Genomic DNA, 15081 nt, shown 5'->3' on the forward strand with positions numbered 1-15081 from the left:
TCCTCGTCAGCACGACACTCAATTCCCGAAACCTCTTCCATGCACATCTCACTCTAGCAACCGTTGCCGAGTCTGATCCACCTTCTCCATTCAGCATGTCTTATAGAGTAGCTAATACAGTAGCTAACGCTCCATTACTAACTTTACTTAAATCCATTCCATCACTTAAAGCAGTTCCATAACATTAATTAGCGTAATAACGCTAATATAGTAGCTCGCTTATAAAGTAGCTAATATATTATGTGGCCATGAAAAGCCGTGAAAACGCTAAGCACAGGGCTGGCTGCGCATGTAGAAGCAAATCATGCTCGCGGCAGATATGTTTTTTGCGCATGTCCAGTTGCCTCGTGCGTGGCTGGTGGAAGATATGTTTTATAACTGTCATTCTTGCGAGGAGGCTGTTTCACAGCACCACTTGGTTGTCTGCGACGTAAGGGTGAAAGGTGCGAGGAGAGCTCGGCGGGTGAAGTACCAACCGAGAATGAAGGTGTGGAGGTTGAAAGAGGTGACAGTAAGGGAGGCATTAAAAGAGAGGCTGAGTAGGGTCGAGGACGATGTGGTTGAGCTTGAAAGTGGTTGGATGTCAATGAAAGCTAGTCTGTTGGGAGCCGTTGGTGAGGTATGTGGATGGACAAAAGGACCACCGAGGCACTCGGAAACATGGTGGTGGGATGATGAAGTTGGAAAGAGGATTGATGAGAAGAGGAAGAAGTTCAAGGAGTGGCAGAAGGCGAAGGGTACGGGAGCAGAAACAGCAGAGCATGAAAGTTATAAGGCAGCCAGGAAGGCTGCAAAGAAAGAGGTAGCAAAGGCGCAGGAGGCATGTAGGAAAATGTTCGGAGAACGCTTGGATTCGGAAGAGGGTCAGAAAGCAGTATTCAGGATTGCAAAGCAGATAGCGAAAGAGAGGTGTGATGTGATGGGGGTGAGTTGCTTGAAGGATGAAGTGGGACAAATCGTTGTCGACCCAGATGGAATTAAAGGAAGATGGAAAAGGTATATGGAAATGCTGTTGAATACAGACAATGAATGGGATGGCAACATAGAGAGTAACCCAGTTTTAGGACCGGCAGAGAAGATAACTGAGAAGGAAGTTGAGGAAGCGATAAAAGCAATGAAGGGTAGAAAAGCGGGAGGGCCGACGGGAGTTGTGGGAGATATGTTGAAGGCAGCAGGAAGTTGGGGTGTGAAGAGAATGACAGAGATCTGTAATCTGGTGGTGAAAGAAGGCCGCATTCCAGTGGCTTGGGAACTGAGTACCCTAGTCCCTCTATACAAGGGGAAAGGTGACCCTCTGGAGTGTGGCTCGTACCGAGCGATAAAGTTATTGGAGCATGGAATGAAGGTATTGGAAAGGGTGTTGGAGAGGAGGATAAGGAAGAAAGTGAAGATCGACGAAATGCAGTTTGGATTCATGCCAGGGAGAGGAACGACAGACGCGCTTTTCATTGTGAGGCAGTTGCAGGAGAAGTACATGGAGAAGAGGAAGAAGTTGTTTCTTGGGTTTGTTGATCTGGAGAAAGCATTCAATCGGGTTCCACGCAAAGTATTGACATGGGCATTGAGGAAGTTAGGAGTGGAGGAATGGTTGATCAGAGTAGTGATGGCAATGTACAAAAGAGCGCGCACAGCTGTAAGGACGAAGGACGGGAACAGTGGTGAGTTTGAGGTGAAGGTGGGAGTGCATCAGGGATCGGTACTAAGTCCACTACTATTTGTAGCTGTGATGGAGGTGCTGGCTCAGAACGTAAAGGAGGGTTTACCGTGGGAGTTGTTGTATGCAGATGATCTGGTGTTGATTGCGGAAAGTATGGATGGACTGAAGGAAAAGATGAACACGTGGAAGGAATGTATGGAGACAAAAGGTCTGAAGGTGAATATCGGAAAGACGAAGGTGATGGCAAGTGGTAAAGCATGTGGTGAGGTGGAAAGAACTGGGAAGTGGCCCTGTGCTGTGTGGAGGAAGGGTGTCGGAGTGAACTCCATTCAGTGTACAATGTGCGCTGAGAGGGTTCATAAAAAATGTAGTGGTCTAAGAGGGTCATTAACCAGTGTGGCAGCTACATTCAAATGTAAGGTGTGCACAGAGGGAGCTGCAGATGGAGGAAATGTTGAGTTGGATCTTGGAGACGGCGTGAAGCTGGAAGGTGTGAAAACATTTTGCTACCTCGGAGACATGCTGAATGGAGAAGGTGGATCAGACTCGGCAACGGTTGCTCGAGTGAGATGTGCATGGAAGAAGTTTCGGGAATTGAGTGGCGTGCTGATGATGAGGGGAGTGTCGTTGAAGCTGAAGGGAAAGGTGTATGCTGCATGTGTGAGAAGCGTTATGATTTATGGGAGCGAGACATGGGTAATGAACGTAGAGCAGCAACGAAGGTTGGAAAGGGTGGAAATGCAAATGGTTCGACGGATGTGCGGAGTATCGTTGAGAGAGAGGAAGACAAATGATGAATTGCGAAAGATGATGGGAATAGAGCCTGTGATTGATGCTGTGAAGAGGAACAGGTTGAGATGGTTTGGTCATGTGTTGAGGAAGGATGAAAGTGACTGGTTGAGAAGAGTGATGGAAATGAATGTAGAAGGAAGTAGAAGACGGGGAAGACCGAGAAAGACTTGGCTAAAGATGGTGGAAGAAGAAATGCGGGCAAGGGGGTTAACAAGGAGAGATGCAGAAAATAGGGCAAAATGGAGAAGATAGTCATGGGGACCGCAAGGCTAACCCCCGCTCTAGCAGGGAAAATGGCCTTAAAATGCATGTTGTGTGTTGTTGTATTCTTGCGGCTCGTGGAAATTTTTGTTTTTGCGCCCGCGAAAAACCGCGAATACGAGGGTCACATGGCTGCGCATGTAGAAGCAGGTCGCAATTTTTACCAACCGCAAATATGCGGAACCTGAAAATGTTGGGGTGTGACTGTACTTGTGAATCTTTGATTTTGCAAGTAAATAATCAATAAATCAACCAATCAATCACATCGATTTTACCATCCAGAGTATTGATCCAGAGCAGTGGGAAGCTTGTTCTCCCCAATGTGCCTTCACTGTAGCCAGACCAAAGTCTCCAATCTTCACAGTGAGTCCCTCATGCAGAAAGATGTCTGGCCAAGTTAAGGTCCACAGAAACGATTAAACAAAGATAACGTTACATTTGTACACCATTTTGAGAGTTGTAGCTTCAAACAAAAACCTACGCGTCTCGTGCTTTCCACAAAAGAACATTACGCTCCATCCTAGCGTATCATGCAAACAATGCCTCAGATTATATGGATAGCTTTTCCTATAACCCAAAGTTTCTGCAGGCACTTGTATACAGATATTATCAACAAACACTGTAGTGTTTGTGTGTGTAGTGTTTGCACACAACTGTGTGCTATCACCACCATAACCAAAGGATCACATATCAACCAACATGTTTATAAGAAGACTCCAAATGTATCATAAATTACTTCATCAAGATATAATTCCTGGAAAACTGGCAAATCCTTATTTTGAGCTTCTCAGCTAAGAATAAACATACTAGAAGAAATGCCACAAATATTTGGCTTGATGTGAGCTCTCACAACTGTAGCGACCACAGTGACGTGGCAGGAGGTGCATCTCAAAGCCAAACACAGCAGAGACTTCCCAGTTTATAATTGAGCGAATACATGCAAACGCAGCACATTCCTCTTCCGGTGGCTCGAGAGTCCTTTCTGAAAGACAAAGATAAATTTTACCAAACAAGCAGCAATCAAATTTGGGGAAGAGCTGTTTGTTAAACAAATCAACACGAGAGTTATACTTCTCAAGGTAATTCAGCACATATTGTGAACTTGGAGCATACTCTTCTTGTTACATCTACCTGGAGTTCAAGTGGTGGTATCACCAAGGTGCCTCGAGGTTGCAGCCCCCTTAACTCTCTCCTCGAAGGATTATTATAAAATAAACAAAAACATGGCATTGCGGCTTTTACGAGACTTGAAATTAAAGAGCAAACACACAAGGATACTGTGAGACTTCAGATCTCGATGAATGATGTTCTTCGCATGCAAATAACTGAAAGATGAGAAATAAAAACATTCAGAATAGCATTACAACAACAAACAACAACAGGCATTTTAAGGCCATTTTCCCTGCTGGAGCGGGGGCTAGCCTTGCGGGCCTGCGGTATTCAGAATAGCATGAATGAATATGAATGAATGATCGTTTTAAGGCCATTTTCCCCTCTAGAGCGGGGGTTAGCCTTGCGGGCCCCATGACAATCATGGTTCCCTGTTTGAGGCAATGTTTTCATGGCCGGATGCCCTTCCTGACGCCAACCCTTGGTCACGCTCTTACGATGCGCAGGGATACGGTGTACCTATTCTAAATTGGGGTACACACCGTGATCATTCATCCCAGCAAGCTGGTACTCAATTTGCCGACCTCGGAAGGATGACAGGCTGAGTCAACCCCCCTGGCGTTAATTCAGCGATCGACCGGGATTCGAACCCAGGATCCTAGGATCCCAAGCCGGCACCCTAACCGCTAAGCCAACACCAGGTATTCAGAATAGCATGGCCTGCGGTATTCATAATGATTGCTGAACGTTCTTTGGTCAAACTTATTTTAATTGTAACATTTCTGTGCTTGATTAGAGTTCAACCTGGACTTTTGTTTCCAACAAAGTTTCTATAAAACCCTTAAGCTATCCGGCATAACATTCAACAACATTCTGATTTTTGTCAACCAAAATTTCATCACAATTACTTACTGTCCCTTCTCCCTCTACCCTTCTGAGATCTCAATTGGAATGGTAATTTTTTTTTTCGGCACGTTAATTAAAGCAGGAAACGCATGATTAAGGGTACTGATCTTCGCTATGAAGACTTACTTCCTCAAAAATTATCTACAAAAAAAAAAAAAAAAAACACCTTTAGAGGCCATCTTTCCCCGCAAAGCGGGGGTTGGCCTTTTTCGGGAACCGTGGTTGTTGTTGTTTTTTTTTGGTCCCCTTTTTGAAGCAATGTTTTACGGCCGGATGCCCTTCCTGACGCCAACCCTTTTTGCCGCCTTTAACGACAAGCAGGGAATTACCAGTGAACTGGTACTCAATTAGCCGACCTCGGAAGGATGACAGGCTGAGTCAACCCCCCTGGTGTTAATTCAGCGATTGACCGGGATTCGAACCCAGGATCCTAGGATCCTAAGCCGGCACCCTAGCCGCTAGCCCAACAACAGGGTCCCCCAACACCAGGGTCCTACAAAGATGATTATCCTACAAATGATGTCCTACAAAAAATTATCTACAAAGATGACTTCAATTCACAAACAAACGTAAGTGAACAATCGATTGTCTTCGTATGAAAAAGAACCATTACAATTGCATTTAAAACTGCCAGTTGCATCAGTAACAACTTGCCATTTGTAAAAGTATGTCTTTTTTTAAAGGAAATTTGATGCAGAAGAAAGCCATTTGGCCAATCTCATGCCTGAGCTACACCAACACCTGATGAAGTAAATCCGTCAAGGTAACGACTTAATTTCATTGGAGGGATGGGAGGGGAGGAGGGGGGATGAGAAAAGTGTGGTAGTCTCAGGGACATCAATCATCAGGGTGTAAAAAAAATTTTTTAACGCTTATTTATTTATTTTAAGAAAGGAATGGGGAGGTGGGAGAAGGTGGTTTTAGGGTGAGGAATTTTACAGCTACAATGCTGTTAATTGATAAACTGATATACATAGGGTGCTTGACTCACTCCATGCCCTGGGAAATTTGCCTTGCAATGTCGATGAGTTCCAGCAATTGGTAGGTTGTTTCCAGCACGTGCAAGTGTCGATACAAACTTGATCCCTCGCACCACTGCGTTACGATAGCAAGGTGCGGCCGCGTAATGTACCCCATAAACAGCAGCACATTCATGTGTCGTGTCTTCCTGCAGAGACCAGGATATGGTGGGAAAAATCTTTAAATTGCCCAACACGTGTCCACTATCATGGTGAAATACAAAGCTTAAAGTATGTCACAATAAGCAGCAGATACTTTTTGAAGTTAAGTGCCGGAATGAAAAACAAAACAAACAAGAAAGAGCAATCAGAGATTGCAGACCCTCGCCAGGATGTGTTTTTAATGATTTTTAAGGCTTTTGTGTTAAAACAAATATGGCGGCCGAACCACATGACCGATGACGTCATCATTGATTTTTTTAATCTCCACCAATTAATCCCTAGATGGTGCTCAAGAAATTTCATCCTGATCGGATGAAGTTTTGTACTTGTCGAATTATGATGTCATAATGAAGGCACCTATGACATCATCATCATATGCTATTCCGCATGGAGTTCATTACAATGAGCCATGTCTCAATTTTTTATATGCAGCGCTTTCAGAGATATAGAGGTGCAAAGTTTTTTGGTTTTTCCAAGATGGTGCCTGTACCACGTGACCGACGTCATAATTATCATTAAAAATATATATACAGCAAGAGGTGCAACTATGGTGAAAATTTCCTGTCAATCGGACCAACGGTTGCAGAGAAAATTATATTTATTCTGTGCGGACAAACAAACAAACAGACAACAGACAAACAAGTGGACTTAATTGCAATACCCTCTCCTCTGGCGTGGGTAACAAACGATCAACAGAGGTCATATCAAAGGTGCAATATTCAATTGCTTACCCTTAGGTGAAGGTACTGACTTCCGGTCCCTCGAGCGACGGGGCTTGCTTTGATCTCTCCACGGCATCAAATTTGAGTGTTTTCCCGTTCGTTTCTTTGTCAAATTTCCGCTGCGTATTTTGTTGTGTATGTGTTATTGTGTGTTTCTATTTGGTTTTGGTTTTGTAGTTGTTGCAAATTTGTGTGTAATGAGTCGTTTCTTTGTTCGCGCCTCGTGCGCCTCGTGCGGCCTGGTGTCTCGTGCGGCCTCCTCGTCTCGACTTGTGCCCCGCCCCCTATATCTCGTTTTTCTTTCACCTCTGCTCCTGCTTTCTCAAATCCACGTTCACACTTTAGAGACTTTTCCCAGATTGTTTTTCATGGTTTTGTTTAAATATTTATTTAAATATGTTTAAACCGCAGCCGTGATGCTGACGCCGCCCCCGCCCCCCAACCCCCCCCCCCCCCCAGAATTTCCATGTTTTAAACGTTTCCCAGTGTGTACCCTGGATAAGAATAGGTACGCCGTATCCCTGCATGTCGTAAGAGGCGACTAAGAGGGTTGGCGTCAGGAAGGGCATCCGGCCATAAAAAAAACATTGCCTCAAAAAGAGAACCATGACAATTACAACTACATGTGGGCAGGGTACAGCCCGAAGTGGAGATCGGTTTCTGAGGTTTGGGAGGACATTGAATGTAGGGACAATGACAGGGAGATCAGGAGAAGTGGTGGAAGTATTGGTCAGAAGAAGAGTGGACATATGTTGTGTGCAAGAGACGAGATGGAAGGGAAGTGGTGTGAGAATGGTGGAGGGTAGGCAGGGACAGAAATACAAGATTGTGTGGCAAGGGTGCCTGGAGGGCATGAATGGTGTTGGTGTCCTGTTTTCTGAGGAGTTTGTAGACAGTGTGGTGAGTGTGACTAGAGTGAGTGATAGGTTGATGATGGTGAAAATGATGATTGGAAAGCTCTTGGTGAACGTCATCTCAGGATATGCTCCGCAGGTTGGTCGAAGCGATGAAGAGAAGGACAAGTTCTGGTGTGCGATAGAGAAGCTGATGGAAAACGTGAAAGATGAGGAAGTTGTTGTGGTAGGAGGAGACCTAAATGGACATGTGGGAAGGAGTATGGATGGTTTTGACGGACTTCATGGGGGTTACGGATATGGTGTGAGAAATGGAGAAGGTGAAAGGATTTTGGAGTTTGCTGATGGAGCTGATTTGTTGATTTGTAATACTCAGTTCCAGAAAGAGGATAATAAGCTTGTTACATACACGTCAGGTGGGTCGACGACAACCGTTGACTACCTGATGGTGCGTAGGCGAGATAGGGGGCACCTCCGGGACACAAAGGTGCTCCCGGGGGAGGAGGCTGTTTCACAGCACCACTTGGTTATCTGCGACGTAAGGGTGAAAGGTGCGAGGAGAGCTCGGCGGGTGAAGTACCAACCGAGAATGAAGGTGTGGAGGTTGAAAGAGGTGACAGTAAGGGAGGCATTAAAAGAGAGGCTGAGTAGGGTCGAGGATGATGTGGTTGAGCTTGAAAGTGGTTGGATGTCAATGAAAGCTAGTCTGTTGGGAGCCGTTGGTGAGGTATGTGGATGGACAAAAGGACCACCGAGGCACTCGGAAACATGGTGGTGGGATGATGAAGTTGGAAAGAGGATTGACGAGAAGAGGAAGAAGTTCAAGGAGTGGCAGAAGGCGAAAGGTACGGGAGCAGAAACAGCAGAGCATGAAAGTTATAAGGCAGCCAGGAAGGCTGCAAAGAAAGAGGTAGCAAAGGCGCAGGAGGCATGTAGGAAAATGTTTGGAGAACGCTTGGATTCGGAAGAGGGTCAGAAAGCAGTATTCAGGATTGCAAAGCAGATAGCGAAAGAGAGGTGTGATGTGATGGGGGTGAGTTGCTTGAAGGATGAAGTGGGACAAATCGTTGTCGACCCAGATGGAATTAAAGGAAGATGGAAAAGATATATGGAAATGCTGTTGAATACAGAGATTGAATGGGATGGCAACATAGTGAGTAACCCAGTTTTAGGACCGGCAGAGAAGATAACTGAGAAGGAAGTTGAGGAAGCGATAAAAGCAATGAAGGGTAGAAAAGCGGGAGGGCCGACGGGAGTTGTGGGAGATATGTTGAAGGCAGCAGGAAGTTGGGGTGTGAAGAGAATGACAGAGATCTGTAATCTGGTGGTGAAAGAAGGCCGCATTCCAGTGGATTGGGAACTGAGTACCCTAGTCCCTCTATACAAGGGGAAAGGTGACCCTCTGGAGTGTGGCTCGTACCGAGCGATAAAGTTATTGGAGCATGGAATGAAGGTATTGGAAAGGGTGTTGGAGAGGAGGATAAGGAAGAAAGTGAAGATCGACGAAATGCAGTTTGGATTCATGCCAGGGAGAGGAACGACAGACGCGCTTTTCATTGTGAGGCAGTTGCAGGAGAAGTACATGGGGAAGAGGAAGAAGTTGTTTCTTGGGTTTGTCGATCTGGAGAAAGCATTCGATCGGGTTCCACGCAAAGTATTGACATGGGCATTGAGGAAGTTAGGAGTGGAGAAATGGTTGATCAGAGTAGTGATGGCAATGTACAAAAGAGCGCGCACAGCTGTAAGGACGAAGGACGGGAACAGTGGTGAGTTTGAGGTGAAGGTGGGAGTGCATCAGGGGTCGGTACTAAGTCCACTACTATTTGTAGCTGTGATGGAGGTGCTGGCTCAGAACGTAAAGGAGGGTTTACCATGGGAGTTGTTGTATGCAGATGATCTGGTGTTGATTGCGGAAAGTATGGATGGACTGAAGGAAAAGATGAACACGTGGAAGGAATGTATGGAGACAAAAGGTCTGAAGGTGAATATCGGAAAGACGAAGGTGATGGCAAGTGGTAAAGCATGTGGTGAGGTGGAAAGAACTGGGAAGTGGCCCTGTGCTGTGTGTAGGAAGGGTGTCGGAATGAACTCCATTCAGTGTACAATGTGCGCTGAGTGGGTTCATCAAAAATGTAGTGGTCTGAGAGGGTCATTAACTAGTGTGGCAGCTACATTCAAATGTAAGGTGTGCACAGAGGGAGCTGCAGATGGAGGAAATGTTGAGTTGGATCTTGGAGACGGTGTGAAGCTGGAAGGTGTGAAAACATTTTGCTACCTCGGAGACATGCTGAATGGAGAAGGTGGATCAGACTCGGCAACGGTTGCTCGAGTGAGATGTGCATGGAAGAAGTTTCGGGAATTGAGTGGCGTGCTGATGATGAGGGGAGTGTCGTTGAAGCTGAAGGGAAAGGTGTATGCTGCATGTGTGAGAAGTGTTATGATTTATGGGAGCGAGACATGGGTAATGAACGTAGAGCAGCAACGAAGGTTGGAAAAGGTGGAAATGCGAATGGTTCGACGGATGTGTGGAGTATCGTTGAGAGAGAGGAAGACAAATGATGAATTGCGAAAGATGATGGGAATAGAGCCTGTGATTGATGCTGTGAAGAGGAACAGGTTGAGATGGTTTGGTCATGTGTTGAGGAAGGATGAAAGTGACTGGTTGAGAAGAGTGATGGAAATGAATGTAGAAGGAAGTAGAAGACGGGGAAGACCGAGAAAGACTTGGCTAAAGATGGTGGAAGAAGAAATGCGGGCAAGGGGGTTAAGAAGGAGAGATGCAGAAAATAGGGCAAAATGGAGAAGATTGTCATGGGGACCGCAAGGCTAACCCCCGCTCTAGCAGGGAAAATGGCCTTTAAAATGCATGTTGTGTGTGTTGTTGTAGGTGAAGGTACTGTCACGTCCGTGGCTGATGGAAACCGGCCTCAGACGGATAGCTGATCGGTTAACTCCGAGGCAGCAGTTCAAAACTTGGCGGAATCTTTTTAGCGCGCGCGGTGGACGGGAAGGAGCTGAGGTCTTACCTTTACGGAAGTCCGCCACGGGGTTTATTCCTCGACCCCACAAACACAGATACGAGACAAGGAAAATTCACAATACACGAAATGAAATGCAACCAACAATAAAGGATATAATGAAAATAGAGCATGGAAATAAAAATGGATGCAAGGTAAAACTATAAATCCTATGGTGAGGGACCCTCCACAGTCCACATAGTAACGAAAACAGACAGGGGGAAAGTTTAAAGAAAATAAAAAGAAAATCCACCCTTTGATTTGGCACTCAGCTCTGTTCTCGACGAGTACTTTGGTGGGGTCGGTCGCCGAGAGGACCGTGCGTCGAAGCGCCCAAACATGGCGCCGGTCAAGCGCGCCAGAAACCCGAGCCGTGCAGCAGGCAGCCAAATGTCCCCCCGCTCGATCCCGGCCCAGCCAGCACAACCCGGTCCTTAGCTCCCTCGAAGAGCACAGAGTCAAAGCAACACACCTGGCTCCAACACTGCAAGGTTTTCTGGGCTCTGAACAGTTCACCTCAAGTGCACAAGGGAAAACGCGACCGCCCGCCACGAAACCAGCACCAGAGAGAGTGAGAGGGAGGGACGCATCCTCCTTTTTCCCTCGCTGACGTCACTCCCCGACCAATCCCCGTACCCCATTACATCATTCCATATGCTCTCAACCAACGACGACCTTCAGGGCGTGGCCTATCAGTCACGATCCCTTGGAGGTGGAGTCTAGCAGTCGTTGCGGAATGTCCGGCTTTCAGTCGGTAATGCCGGTTTAATGGCCATTGTCATTGTTGTTGTTGATGAACGAGGGTTTTTATGGCCGGCCTTTCTAGTTGTAAAAAACAGAAGGGAAAAATCACAGGAGGCATTTACATACTGGGGATTATCCTTAAGCCCTATCTAACTCAACACAAAAACCACCCTCTGTGTGGTGACATGTAAACACTCTTAAGCTCACGGTTTACCCTGCTTATGTACATCGAAATGGGCTTTCTACGCATCACACGGTCCATGCTAAAACCTATATCTATCTATAATTCCAGTAATCTCTGTGTGTGTGTGTGTTTGTCTGTGTGTCTGTGACCGCTGTTTCAACCACGGGTCCGATATCTATCTATAATTCCAGTAATCTCTGTGTGTGTGTGTGTTTGTCTGTGTGTCTGTGACCGCTGTTTCTCGACAACCACGGGTCCGATATACTTTAAACTTGCCAGGTATATTGCTGGGGACCCGAGGATGTGCCTTTTCAAGGTTTCATATTAATCGGACAAGTAGTTACCGAGCTATGGCGATTTCTTTACCAAACTCCGCAAGCCGTTCGCTTTGGACCAAACCATTTCATGTAAATAGAGGGGGGGGATTGTCACCGTACTCGCAAGCCGTTCGCTTTGGACCAAACCATTTCATGTAAATAGAGGGGGGGGATATAATTTTAGATATATATATAGTACGGGCATGCCCTAGTGATCCTAACTCCACTATGGTATTTCTTCCCTACCCCACAAACATAATAGTATATTTAAAACACATCTAATTGTGAAATAAGCTTAAGAGTAAAATGAGGAACAGGAGAAAAAGAGTCGTCGAAATCTGTTTATCAAAACTACTTTCACCATGGCCCTCACCATGTTCTTGTATTTTGACGCCAAAGCTTGATACACACGGAAATGTAGCACGTTATGTAAAAAAAAAAGACATGGAAACACCTCCAGGTGAGAATGGTGGATAGCGTCAACAAATGAAATGAATGGATATACAAGTTTTTGTCCATCCGACCACCTTTTGGCACAATGCGCACCCAACCTTGCCTTATACATAAAAAATGATGAAGAACCCAGCAACAAGTGGAAAAAGCTGGTGAGAAAAGAAAGATCTTCTTCTGAAGAGTAAACATGTTCTCAGATTAAAGCGAATATTTCTAATAAGTAATATCTGGTTTGGTAGGATGGCCTAGACTCCTAGAGATACACATTCACCTCTAAGCCGTCTAGCCTAGGTTTGAATCCCATCCCAGCTATAAACTGTTATCCCGGTGTTTCATCAATGTGTGCGTCGTACATCGGATGGACATTGAACTGGGCATCCTGTCTACCGGCATTAGTTGGTGGATGTAAAAGATCCCTCAATGTTCTTTCTGAAAATGAGGCGAGCTATCAACGGCACACTGAACAAATTACAAATTCCTGCCCTAACTACTGCTGGGAAGGCAACGGCAAACCACCAAGTACAAGCCTTGCCAAGAAACTGCTTTGGCAGCACGAATGCTCTGTAAAAGAGTATGGTACATCAGAATTAGAATCAGTTCTAATATCTAACCCTATTATGAAAATATTTTTTTAAATCCACAAAATATGAATCTAAAATATAACTATTATGTGTCAAGAAACCGAGAGAAAACTTTTGAGAACAAAGTTTTGAAAAATATTCTTAATGGTCGGAATCGATGTCGATGGAGTCGAGGCAATGCAGTCCTGTCGAACAGTGCAGCCTTCTATTATATGTACTGGAGGAAGAGCACCAAGAAAAAGAAGAAACATTTTGTATAAATATGCTTGGCAATCTAATATTACACAGCAGCTGTTTGGGCACAGTTCACATAACGGCCCAACCACTCCAGCCCACAGATAACCCCCTACACAGCAGACCAAGCTAACCCAATCCACCATAGGGCTTCACCTGTGACAGCAGGAAAAACGGACAACCCAAAATAAGGAAAATGGGCATCACACCAAAAAAACAAGCATATCATCTCCAACGAAACGGACCACCAATACCTCTAACCTTACAACCTCCCCACGAACACCCACTGCTTGTTACCACCATTCCACACACACACAGCAAAGTCCCACACACTCATTTTGGCCCTCCATAAGGACCAGCTGATAAATACCCCAATAATTATATGGTCAGTCTCTGGGAGAGGTAGTCTCTGGAACTGCTGGACCTCACCATCAGCCACAACCAGGTTGAGCTAAATCTCCAAGCTGGCCTCCAAAATCAGCCACAATACCGGAATGATGCCTTTTCTCTGATGAAAGAAGACACTTTTGGTCTGATAAAAAGCCAATGCTCAAAATTTCAGCCGCACTTCCCACATCTGTCAGTTTATAGAAGCCATTGCATGCACTGAATATATATTTTGATGGAAATCGCCCCAAACAAGGCATAAAGCCACTAGGTACGGGGCTAAGGGAAGGTTGGTTAGAAAAAGATAAGGATAAAACAAAACAAAATAACAATGAATAAATAAAGAAAAGAATAACAAGAAAACATCCAAGACCCAGGAAGTAGCAGAACCACACAGGCACATGCAAGACACAAGAAGCACAGTAAGAACTTTGGATCAGCTAGTATGTACATATATATATATATATGCTAGATCAGCGAGTATGTTCAACTTCCGTTGAACTTGGGGACGACTAAGAAGAAGACCTTTGTTGGTCGAAAGCTTGTCAAATTAAAGATCGACGTCCTGAAGCTACGTCCGCGTCTGATTCAATCTCCCGATTATATATATATATGTATATATATATATATATATATATATATATATATATATATATATATATATATATATATATATATATATATATATGTATGTATGTATGTATGTATGTATGTATGTATGTATGTATGTATGTATGTATGTATGTACGTATATATATATATATATATATATATATATATATATATATATATATATATATATATATATGTATGTATGTATGATGTATGTATGTATGATGTATGTATGTATGATGTATGTATGTATGTATGTGTATATATATATGTGTATATATACACAGTCACGTGAAAAAGTAAGTACACCCCATGTAAAGTTTTGACTTTTTGAACATATTTCAACATACAGCTATTTGATCTTCATTTCAACAATATTTATAGATAAAGGTGATATAATATAACAAATATCATGAAACATTTACATTTTGAAGTCCATTGTATAATTTAAATAAATATAAATGCAAATTTCGCATGTGGAAAAAATCAGTACACCCCAACATTTATCACTACTTTAAATACCTAAAATTAGAATCAGGTGCACCAGCTCAGGGGCAAATGATGAGAACATCGTCAGGGAGGATCTTGGAGGAACCTGTCTTATTTAAACCTCAGACATTTAGTTTGGTTTGCTCTTTGTTGTTGGAGTGTGCGGCGTCACCATGCCTAGATCAAAAGAGCTCTTTGAGGCCTTCAGAAAGAAGGTTATAGATGCCTACGAGTCTGGGAAGGGATTTAAAAAGATCTCCAAACAATTTTAAATCAATCATTCGACTGTCCGGAAGATCATCTACAAGTGGAGAAGATTCCAAACAACTGCCAACTTGTTCAGGCCGGGCCGCCCCAGCAAGTTCAGCCCGAAAGCAGACCGCAAGATGCTGAAAGAAGTCTTTAAGAATCCCAGAATGTCATCACGGGACCTACATACAGGTAGCTCTTGCCACTGTTGATGTCAAAGTGCACGAGTCTACCATTAGAAAGAGGCTGCACAAATTTGATCTACATGGGAGGTGTGCCAGGAGGAAACCTTTGCTGTCCAGAAAGAACATCAGGGCAAGACTAAAGTTTG

The 15081-nt window shown here is 44.4% G+C and overlaps 1 protein-coding gene across 3 annotated transcripts in view; it reads right to left on the bottom strand.

Moving 5' to 3' along the window:
- The window catches only part of LOC137438176 (serine/threonine-protein kinase A-Raf), a 153490-nt gene that overhangs the window by 44291 nt on the left and 94118 nt on the right, over window positions 1–15081 (bottom strand). For all 3 annotated transcript variants that reach the window (XM_078766501.1, XM_078766502.1, XM_078766503.1), the window contains exons 12-14: window positions 5718–5894; window positions 3989–4035; window positions 2986–3098 (exon numbers count right to left, since the gene is read on the bottom strand). In XM_078766501.1, the coding sequence (XP_078622627.1) occupies window positions 2986–3098; window positions 3989–4035; window positions 5718–5894 (337 nt within the window). The remainder of the gene's footprint in view (window positions 1–2985; window positions 3099–3988; window positions 4036–5717; window positions 5895–15081) is intronic.

Source organism: Myxine glutinosa, chromosome 12 (assembly GCF_964187855.1).
Source record: "Myxine glutinosa chromosome 12, kmMyxGlut1.1, whole genome shotgun sequence".
NCBI classification, from domain to species: domain Eukaryota; kingdom Metazoa; phylum Chordata; class Myxini; order Myxiniformes; family Myxinidae; genus Myxine; species Myxine glutinosa.